This window comes from Juglans regia, chromosome 10 (genome assembly GCF_001411555.2).
Source record: "Juglans regia cultivar Chandler chromosome 10, Walnut 2.0, whole genome shotgun sequence".
Lineage (NCBI taxonomy): Eukaryota > Viridiplantae > Streptophyta > Magnoliopsida > Fagales > Juglandaceae > Juglans > Juglans regia.
Genome location: NC_049910.1, coordinates 4,935,384 through 4,947,393, shown reverse-complemented (window position 1 = coordinate 4,947,393; position 12,010 = coordinate 4,935,384). Strand labels below are relative to the sequence as shown.

The 12,010-nt window shown below is 36.6% G+C and overlaps 1 protein-coding gene across 1 annotated transcript; it reads right to left on the bottom strand.

The window, feature by feature from the left end:
• Positions 1 to 9,362: 9,362 nt before the first annotated feature.
• On the bottom strand, positions 9,363 to 11,080 carry LOC108986440 (phenolic glucoside malonyltransferase 1-like). The gene has a single exon (XM_035695286.1). The coding sequence runs from the start codon at positions 10,952 to 10,954 to the stop codon at positions 9,578 to 9,580; it is 1,377 nt and encodes a 458-aa protein (XP_035551179.1). The 5' UTR covers positions 10,955 to 11,080; the 3' UTR covers positions 9,363 to 9,577.
• Positions 11,081 to 12,010: the final 930 nt, after the last annotated feature.

The following is a 12,010-nucleotide window of genomic DNA, read 5'->3' as shown; positions in this document are numbered from 1 at the left end:
TGATTTCCAGTTCTCGAAAAAAATGGATTAAAAAAAATTAAGAAAATCGTCTTCAAATGTAAGAATTGGAGTGGAAATTATGAAGACACAAAAAATACAAAATTTTAGCCGGTACACTAAAAATCGGTCGGTACACCGAAAAGTAGCCGGTATTGATCAAAACGCACTGAAATGGCCAGTATTTGATCCGATACGAAACACCTATTTCTCTCATGCCGGTTCCTATTTCGGCACGGTAAATAGCGGCCGGTACGACAAGGTATTCAAAACCTTGATCTATATCATATTAAAATGTATTAATAAGGAGGATTGTAATATATATATATATATATATATATGTATGTATGTATATATATATATGTATGTATGTATGTATATATAACACCCAAGCTCGCGGAGGAGCCCGAATTGCTTGTAAAACGACATCGTTTTGATGAGCGAATTTCTCTTCTCTTTTCCCTCTCCTTTTACCCCTGATGGTTTCTCAGTTTTATCCTCCCTGTGTTTGTTGACTTCCCGTCAATTTTCTTCTCACCATCTCATTCGCATTCACACCACTCCATTCCAGTTTTTTCTCTCCACAATTGCCTCCGCCTTTACTGTGCCACACTCCCTCACAAACTCTCTCTCTCACTCCTCTATTTCTCCGTAAGTTTCCACCACCCCACAATCTAGCCACAATGAATTCCAGCAGCAACGTCTCCTTTTACAGCCACCATGTTGCTGCCGTTTTCACCCTAAAACTGCCAGCCTCCATCTCACGTAAACTACCATCACCAAAGCAATGATTTTTAAGACTAGGTCCATCTTTGTGCCTATCAAAACCTTAAAGCGCCACTGTGCGCCACCACCCCCATCTCACGACCTCAGCCGTAACAACAAGCTGTTACCGTTGAGATTGTTCAGCACTACGTGAAGTCCAGCAACCCATGTTCAGCGGCTCTAGCCACCACGACGCGGCCTCCTCCCACTGCTCAACCTCGATGCAACATCAAACTTCTCTACAGCATTGGCCCTACGCCACCAAGCCACCGTCTGACTCCACTTGCATGTCCTCTATTTGTACCACACCAAAATAGGGTATTTAATTTCCCCCACAAGCCAGCAACCACTACTTCTCGGGAAGCCACCGCATGTCGCCAGCCCCCCTCTACGTCGTCTTCACCTGCACAAAAGTGTCATTGAGCACCTCATTCCACCCCAAGTCCAACGTTTTTCTCTAGATAATCTTCCTCTTCCCCTCACGCCGTGATCTTTCTCTCTGTTCTCTCTATCTCTTTCTCAGTGCTCCGCCACCCAACTCCACCCAAATCTCGGCCGCATCTGCCTCTCGGTAATCTCCTCCTCCCGGCATTAAGCCTTTTTCTCTCTCGTTTTTTTTTTCTTTCTCTAGAAACAAGTATATGTCTTTAACTCTATGAAAAATAGCTTTTAGCTTGCTTTAAACCTAATGGACATGATCTCCCTAGTATTTATGAAAATTCCATCAAGCCCTTTGGTCATTTGATTATTTGTAAAGCACCTCAAACCCTTTTAAATGTTTTTACATTATTGCCCTTAATAGGATCGCCTCGGCAAAATAGGGGCTAGGCTTGACTTTTTAAAATTTGGACATATATTTTAAATTGGACTTGATGTTAAGTAGACTTGTGATTTAGTTAAAATTATGTTAAGTGAATATTAAGTGAAGATGTATTTTTACACGAGCTTAGTTTTGATTGAGTAGTTATGTAGCCATACACTTTATTTTATAGAAATAATTTAGATTTTAATGTATTAGTCAGAGAAGCTAAGTGGATATTGATGAATTTAAGAAGTGATGATATATTAGGATTATGAGAATTTTAGATCTTAGGAAAAATAGGTTATATATTTTAGTCTTTTAGGCTTAAATATCAAATTATGTGTTTAATTAGAGATTTAAGTTATATATCTATTTTATATGTAACGATTAATATTCATTCGGCACTGTTGTGAAAAAATTTCGAAAAGATAAAAAGTCTAAGTAAGCGGGACTCTTATGCTAAACTTTGCATAAAAGAAAGGACTGTGGATTTTATGAAAATGTGCATGATATCTTTTGAAAAGAAATGTGAAAACAATTTTAGTCATGTGTTCTGCATTACTCATGAAATTTTGTATAAGAATAAAGTATTTTCTGTCATGACTAGTGTAGACATGAGCTAATTTTAGCATTTTGTTTTTGAACTGTGAGAAAAAAGCAAATATGATATCTGAAAAGTTTTGCATTGAGTAAGTGAAGATGTTTTGAATATGTTTTTGAATACATGAAATTATCTAAATCTATTCAGTATTCTGTTTCGATATGATGTGACATCTAAAAATTTTTAGCATGCCTTTCTGATTCTATATTTGTATCTGATTGTAATATGTTTCTGACATGTTCTGTTAAGGCCCTACCACAGATAATAGTAATATATGGTCATGCCACGAGTATAATAGTGGTATACGATCCTGCCATAATATAATAGTGGTATAAGGCCCCACTACGGGTATAATATTAGTTTATAACCCTACCACGGGGGTTAAACATGGTTTATGTCCCGATGTGATGCTCTAATATGATATGACGATGATGTCTCGGATTATGATATGCCAAAAGATTATTGAATAAGAATGTTTTTGAAAGTTTCGATATGATATTTTGACAACATGTTTGATTCTACATTCTGAAAATAAATGTTTTGATTCTGCATTCTGATAGTAAATGCTTTGTTCTGCATTCTGAATTCTGTAAATACTCATGTTTGCATATTAATATATGTTCTCTGCTTATTGGGTTGTTGATAACTCACTCCTTATCTGCACAATATCTTTCAAATGATTTGAATGTTTCAGTTGTGGATCAAAATTATGGAGCATGAGTGAGATTATTTAAGTATAGTGGATTAAGTACAAAAATATGTCATGGTTATTGAAGAATATTATTCAATAAATTTATCGTATTATGATGATGTGGTATGTGAGAGGTTGACACTTTTTTTTGAGACTCTGTGGCGTTCTTAGTTAATTATTTTGGGAATAGTTAGTTTAAAACATTTAGATCTATGTGTTATTGAGGAATTGGAGTCTATATATGTACTGTGAGATATGATTTTAAGTGACAAGAATTAACTCTCCGACCCATCCGAGACCGGGTGTTACAATATATATTTTTATATGTACATATTTTTCTATATATATGTGGTATCCACATGAAGATGAAAAGTTGGCATTTTCATTAGCAACCTTTTAAAACGCATTATTATAAGAAAAATGATTATTTATGACGAATTATTTGAGATGAGAATAAATATTTGCAATGAGAATATATGATTTTAATAAGAAATGATCAGTTGCAATTAGAGTGTACTCAATTCGTAACAAATAACCAACCAAAAATAGTGTCATAAAAAAACTAACCAAAAATAAGCTCGTTTTTTTAATGATCTCACTGAGATTTTCTTCCAATACGTCTCCCCATTTTCCAAACCCCCTTATAAATTATCTCATGATCTTTAAGAGTACATTTCTCAAACTTCTCAAAAACTTTTCAGAGAATCTTACATTAATGTCCCTAAATATTCAGATAAAGATAAATAGCCTTTCGCTAATACTGCTTGGGGTGCTTTTGTTTTGTTTTAATTTATTGATCAATAAGAATGATGGATATATATCATTATTGCTGTGAAAATATAATATTTAAGTGAAAAACATAATTTTCATCCTCCAACTATCATTAATTTTATATTATGATAAATCAAATTATTTCCTTGAAAAATTATACAATCAAGTTATAAAATATTTACAAGGTATACCACGATTAGTCAGAATTTGACTACTTTTTCTTTAATTATTGAACTGATATTGTCATTTTCTTCGTTATATAAGGCACGGGATTAGCGAGAATCTTTATAAGAAAAATAATTTGTATAAATTTTAAATAAATAAATCTCACACGAGCATTTATAAAAAAATAAATTTCATATTGAAAAAGTACAAAGAAAATTATGTTTTTTTAGTTGGATTCACTCTATTATAAAGGGTTTAAGCGGAAAATTTGTATTTCGAAATTGTAAATTTAAATTTGCTAAGGTCAAACAAGGCAGGGAATCTTCATCGAGCCGAGCAGCTTGTTGAATAGACCCCATTGTGGGTAAACGTCCTCGCCACCAGTTAAATAGACGCACCAGCCGAATGCATGAATTATTGACCTGGCATGCAGCTTGTTGTCATCGTCTGTATCACTCAATCAATTCATGAATAATGACTTCATCTATCATCACGATGATATAAACAAATTAGAAACGAAAAAAGAAAGATCATGAAAAATAAGAGTTTCGAAACTAGTAAAAATTAGGAAAAATAATAATTTTTGAAACTGGTAAGTGGGGATTTATTATTCAAATTTAGTATGGGATTTGAAAGTATCTTAACAAATAATTTTTTAATTACATGATAAAAATAATACTTATATATGTCAAAGGTATGTAGTCTGATTGATATAATCTCAATATCTAAAATAAAGGTTTAGGGTGCGTTTGGAACATAAATTCATTTCAACTCATCTCAACTCATCATTATAATTTTTTCAAATTCCAATATAAAATATAATAAATAATTCAACTTTTTTAAATCTCAAAATAATAATAATATTAAAAAATAATATTCTAATAATATTTTATCATCTCAACTCAACTCAATTCAACTCACTTCAACATTCAAACTCACCTTAGAGTTCAAAAACCTTCTCTTCCAACTCAAAAAACAAACACCACTAATGCGTAGGCTGAAATGACCTAATATTGAGACCCTCCAGTCTGCTGTCTTTGTTTGAGCCCGTGTTAATTATCTTTCTTGTTTGGGCCTTCGGAGAGGCCCTTGAAAAAAGAATAAAGTCGAATGCGACAGAGGAGAGGATAGCATAGACAGCAATACACAGTGGCTCATAATGCAACAATGCAGAGAAAGAGTAAGTGCATTTGCTAGCTCAGCGCAAAGGTGCTGCTCTTTTTATGGCCTTTTTTCTTCATTGTGTACTGATTATAAACCATAGATTGTTGATATGAAAATCTCCGAATGCCTTTTTGTGTTCCCTCCTATTTAAGAATTTGATTTACATTCGATTGGAAAATCACTTATGTAGCATGAGATTAGGTACTCGTGGCTACTCCCATATCAATTATTATGTAATTCATTAATAATTTAAAAAATAATTAAAGCATCAATATTTTTTTATAATGATTCAAAAAATCTTTCGTATATATATTATATATATATATATATTTAAGGAAAATGTCATCGTTCATTAATTTATAAAGAGAAACTTACATCCATGACTAGATACATGCGAGAATATCCACATATCAACTATTTGGAGCTCTACCAGTACACTACTAGACTGATTTAAACTTTATTTCTGTTAATACTCTCTACAGACAAACGTGCAAAAGACAACATTTTGCCTAAATAGAGACTCAACCTCACCCTTCATAGAAATGGATGACTCAACCTCTATGGACAAACCATCAAAGATACGAACTCCTGTTTTATTTTTACTATACAATGAGGAAAACAAGAACGAAAAATGATGAATTACAATTTGGACCAATTCCGGTAGACTTTGATGACGCGTGAAGGGAACAAGCTTATCTCTTTTTAGCCACGAAAGTTAGTTCTGAAAAATCTAGTGGTGGTGATTCCGGTGATTCGGCGAGTGTGGCGTGTGAGGAACACGCACGGTGATTTTAGCAAAACCGCCACTATCCTCGGAACAATTTATGGCCTGAGAGTTTTCTTGCGCTGTGCGTATTTTTCGAGAGTTGCCTGAAAACTGTAGATCTGACTTTTTAGGCCTTGAAGGAAGAAAAATAAACTAAGAAATAAGGGAAGGGGGAGGGAGAAGGAAGAGGAGAAAGGAGAAATGAGGGAAAGACGGGGGGAGGAGGAGGAGGCCTCCTCCTGCGAAACTTAGATCTGGAGGGAAGAAGAGTTGCTTGAAAACTGTAGATCTAACTTTTTCAGACTTTTTTCCAAATGGCATGAACTGGGAACTCAGCCTTATTGGTTTCCTTACCAAGGAACTCCCATCCTTGGCGAGAAACAAGAAAGAACTTTTTTTTGCACTTTATGGCATTCGAATGGCGGCGCGTGAAGGCAATATTGATGGTGGGAGCGAAAGCTGCAAATGTTGCCTTCCAATACCCTGACTGAGTGGGTAGCAAGGAACTTGCGGGCGGTCAAGTCAGGATATCCCTCTCTGACGGGTTCCAAAACCATTATCCACACAACACAACAATACATAAGGATTCTCCAGGTGTTAGAGTGAAGTTGAGTTAGCACCAACTTTAAATAGTCAAGAACGTCGTGCAACGATCAACAGAAAGGAAACCGTAACCCATGGGAAAGGGAATAGGCCACGAGGACCATCTTCTCAACAAAGCCCTCGGCGTCGCCGTTGACGGTCCCTTGGGGAGAATTCTCAAGAATCACCGAGTCAGGGATTGCATATGAATCCCTCAACTTCCTAAGATCAGTCGTGGTAAGAACAGACGACCAGTCATAACCTTCATAATAGGGTACATTGCGGGCGGAGGAGGACTTTGGTGCCCACGAAGACCCCATCAGAGGGAGAGGAGGAGATCCATAAGAAGAAAGTCTAGAAGTGTTCCGACGAGCCATTAAGGGAAATAGGGAAAAGAAGTTGGGTTTCGACAGAAAGTATGGACAATGTAGAAGAGGAGTAAGCAGGAGTGAAAAACGCAACAAAAATGAGGAGAAGGCTACTTATAACAAGAACCGCCACGGTTGAAATGTCCCAGGGAGAATGCATGAGGTCTAACAGCGTAACCGCTATGTACAAATCGCACAATCTGGTGACGTGACTAGGTGCAGACGCAAAGCCGTTACAACCTCCCTCAACATGAAAGTATGGATAACCAATCAAAATCAATGATGCGACTGGCAAGAATCGTTCATAATCTTTAAATTCCTGCCACGCTAGCATGGCGGGAATTTGCCTGGTAACTAGAGAGGCTTTTTCATCTCCACTAGACGGGCCCAATTGTACCGAGTAAGAGGCCCATATGATGGTCCCAACGAGTTAGAAAACTGGAGGTGCATTGTACACTCGTTACCATGAGATCGTACCACCCAATGAGATTAATATGATAATTGTCACCAATCAAATATATTTACCCTTAAGGAAACAATGAGATATTCGAGATGTTTATACTCGATATGTTAATCATTTCCTTCTAAAAGCATATACAAGGAGTTTGACAATTAAGACCCCAAGATTTGGGGAAGGGTTGAACCATCATTATCAGCAACAATCGACCTCTATATATAGGACCTAGTTAGCAGCCCAAGGGAATATATTTAGACCCCTCCTTGCAAGACATGCAATACAAATATATCTCTAACTTAGGTTTTGGAAGTGCACCAGGCACACTAAGCCACACTCTTTCTTTATTGTAGGTTATCGGTTGAGATCAGTTGGCGATAAAACATGTCCAAAACAGATTGTAAATTAAAATTTGCTAAGGTCAAACAAGGCCGGGTCATGCCAGAAGCGAGACAGATGTAGGATCAGAGAATCGGGGAATCTTAAAGCGATGCATGATTCTCTGAAAGGGGTCATGCTAGGCCTACCGACACATTGTCTTGATGTCCTTTTTTTTTTTTTAAAAAAAATAAGAACTAACTTGTATTCATTTCATCAAATTGTTTTCACTACAGTCTTTATCTCTTTGAACTAAAACGTATACATGCTCAGGAACATTTTCTATCCAGCACATTTTGTCATTTAGCTGCAATGCCAATTTTGCAAGATGGTGCGCCACCACATTCCCTTCTCTGTATATGAACTTCAAAGCCCACTATTTTCTGTTCTTCCACTTTTGTTTCATATCTTCCACAAGTTGTCCCCTCTACGAATCATCTTCCGTTTCAGTATTGATTGCATCTATAAGCTCTTTTGCATCACCCTCAATTATCACATCTTGTATACCCAACTCAAAGCAAAGATCCATTGTTCTCTAAAGAGCATTGAATTCTGCAATGAACGGGGAAGTTACAGACCCTTTTGTGCCACATAGTGATGCTATAACCTCTCCTTTGCTATCCTTGACCACAATCCCCATCCCCATCTTTTGCAGTTCCATATTTAAGGCCCCATCAAAATTTGCTTTAAACCATTTTCCTTCCGGTCTCTTCTAACTCTCCCCTCTACCTCCCACTGCAGTTTGCTTTAAGTTTGCTCCATTTGTCTGGTTTGCAACATGAAACTCATCAAGTCCTCCAATTGGTAACTGTACAATCGTGCCTGGGCTTGCAAATTTGTTTTCAAACACAAATTTATTTCTTCTATGCCATATACTCGTCATTATAATCAGTATCTTTTTTAGCTTTTCGGTTTGTAACTTTTTACACATATCTATCCACAACTGTATAAAATCCCCACTACCATTTGGCCACTTATAAATAGGACTTTTAATTTCCCCCCAAACATCCACTGTTGCTGGGCAGCTCCATAAAATATGCTCTATAGTTTCATCTTCAACACGACAGATTGGGCATTTGGCATCCTCAGTGACTTTTCTATTCTTCAACTTCACCTTTGTTGGAATGATTTTATTTACAACTTTCCACATGAAATGCTTAGCATTACCTGGGACATCAAGAGACCATATCCTCTTCCAAACATCAACCTCCTCATTTACATGGGATGGGCCAATCTCTACATATTTCTTTTGTTTCATAAAATAGACACTTTTAACTGTAAATCTTCCATTTTTGGATGGACCCCAAATTATCTTGATGTCCTTTGAAGTGTATTCCAACTTTTTTTTTTTTTGTTGCTTTTTTTTCAGGCATTTTTAATACACTTAAATATTTAAAAAAAAAAAATCAGTATATCATTAAAAGATACTTTCTAAAATAAATAAAAAAAACAGTCCGAACAATGCGTTGGGACCCATAGCATTTACGTACTCTGATCTGAAAACCCAACTCATAGAAAAGTAAACCCACTCATGCCATTTGCTGTGAATGATGAAGCCAATTAGACAAATTGTAAGAATATTTTATTTTTTAATTTATCCAACTTTTCAACCTCATAAATATGATGGTCTCGATCGCGTCCCCATCAGGCAACAATTAATAGATTTGAAAAATTCAGCCCTATTTTCTGACTTGAAATTTCTTGATTATATTAATTGGATGGAAATAAGAGTTCAATGTCCCCATTTATCCCATTTCTTTTGAGATTTAAAATGAGTGGGAATTAATTTTATGAAAAATATATCTTTCTCATGACAAACAAGATTTAGGAATATCTTCCAAGCAAGCGTAGGAATCATGGATCGGCACAAATATCAATAATCAGAAATGAAAGAAAGCTAACAATAGAAGAAATTAACCAAAGATCTTACAAGTTTGACGTACAATCCAACTAAATAGATCATGAGATATCCATGAAAAAACGTACAGAAGAAATTACCTGACTCATAATTGACACATAGCTTCCATCTGAACATGATGGATGTTAATGGCCGGAGTTGCAATTACCGTGGCTTTACAGACCTTCAAGACCTTTGGCAAAAAGTGACGCAAACACTTCCATTTCAGGTTTCTTCAAAACCAAACCTACTTCGACTTCTCCAGCACCATCTCTAGTTTCAGAAAGAGAAATAGCCCCTGTTTTATCTATGGATATCATATCCACCTTCATTGGCTTTCCCCACCCAAAATCAGTACTGTAAAGCTCAAATCGAGGTGAGCCCGCAACGCCAATTACTCTAGCATTCTTTGGAGTGAACACTATTTCAATCCATTTTTCGGCCCCACTTAGGACGCCATCACCTAAACTTCTGATTGCTTCGCTGATAGCCTTTACCGCAACCGCCATCCCCTCTTCTCCCGAAAGCTCGTTTCCCTCTAAAGTGGCTATACGACCTGCTACGCAGTTTCCAAAATAAGTCCCAGGGATAGGATCCTCTAATCGATGCCTGGCGTCCACACTAAAGGCAGTAAGGTATTTGGTGTCCCTTGGTTGTTCTGCCTTCGCAAGACAAACAAACGTGTAGGCACAAGTTAGTGTAAACGTCGACAAGTGCAACGGTTGCTTTTGTTTATTCTTGTCCTCCAGCATGCTTGTCATGATCAATTGCCTGAGCTTTTCCAGGTTGGCACGAGTCAACTTGAAGGTGCCTCGAACCGTATCTGGTGGAGTTTTTAGTTCCCATACCATTAAGCTCTTGTTGTTTGGACCATTCTCGTTCATCCACTGGTTCAGGTAGATTGCTTCCAGCCCAATCGGATCCTTGATGACCATCCTGTCATAGCATGGTGTTAGCTCCGGCTCCAAGGACAGAGCATCTGTACCTCCAAGTTTGCATATGCGAGCCCATGACTTCATAAACATGGTCGAACTTCTCCCGTCAAGAACAGCATGGTGTGCGGTGATTCCAATACAAAACCCGCAGTTTGAGAACGTTGTGACTTGTAAAGCTATCACCGAGCAAGCTTCGGTGGAAGTCGCCAAGTGGGGTACGAGAGGATGGTATTCGACAGCTTCGACAAAGTTGTCGCCTGAGAGATGGTAGAAGTTGGCGTTAGACTCAGCTACAGAGAGTGAAATTGCATCGCCCTCGGTGTAATTTATGATCGGTTTGTGGGAATCTTTCGGCCATTTGAGGGTACCGGCAAGTGGAAGATATTGTTCGAGGGTGAGGGAGAGCGAATCTTTGAGTTTTGGAAGAATGGTATCCAGGAAAGGTGAGTCAGTATGAGAGGTTTCGTAGAAGAAAACACGCTGAACCGGAGCAAATCTTAGCCAGAGTACATCAAAGAAGGTAAGAGGAAGAGTGGTTGGAATGGCCGAGACAGGGGTCTTCTGTGGGGGAGACACCCTGCAAACCTCAAGTATTGTAACTGAATTTTTGGTTGCCATGAAAGGAGAGAGATATTGCAGAAGCCCAATGGCAAACCTATGCTCCTCACAAGTGCTATCATACTTCCCAAGTTTTGACGCACACCTACTTGTCGAGTTAGTTCGACATTAAAGTCTTTTCGATGATGTTTTGAAAGAGAAATTTTATTTAACATCTTTATACATTACATATTATATTTTTTATTTTTTTATTAAATATATAGTATATAAATAATAAATAAAAGAATTTAATAAATTTAAGAATAAAAAAAATATGATATATAATATGCGAAGATATGAAAAACAAAACTCGATTTGAAAATGTACAATTATTTCGCCTGTGTAATTGATGTACCTGTCTGTCCTTTTCTCTATTATGAATTTATGAGGGTCACTTGTTTTGGCGAAAATAGGACAAGCCTGTCTGCATAATCTTATCCTGGACAAGTAAGGCTTTATCATTTGTTAAGTCATTATAATATTTCATTATTATTTATATATAATTTATTATTATTTATAAATTACTTTTTAATTTTTAATTATTATCTATTATATCTAAACTAGAGGTAGGCGTAATCTGCCCCCCGCCCATGCGGGGGCGGGGGCGGGGGATCCCGTCCCGATTGACGGGGTGCGGGTGGAGGGGGTCCTTCGTCTATCCCCCCGCATCCCTATTAGGCCAAAGGCCCAGAAATAGTTTTTAAGCCATTTTGAACCCATAAAAATAGAAATTTACGTTTTTCTAAAAAAAAAAAATTTAAAAAAAAAGTTTCATGAATGAAAATAATATATACATACACAATTTTATATAATTAAGACTAATGAAGTACTACTATAGATTACAAGTCTACTACCTAATAAACTAATAAATAATAATAATAAGTTATTACAAAAATAAAATGGAAAGTCTAAACAATTACAAAGAAAAAAGTGTCTAAGGGACATTGTATCAACATTACAAAATTACAAATAAAATACATAATACATACATCTGATTCAAAATTCAAAAATCTAAGAAATTAATAATCTAAAAAAAGATGCGAGCGGTTTGGGTCTTTGACTGTGACATTTGGGGAG

Coding starts and splice junctions, on each gene's coding strand:
- LOC108986440 (XM_035695286.1), bottom strand. CDS start 10,954: ATGGCAACCAAAAATTCAGTTACAATACTTGAGGTTTGCAGGGTGTCT.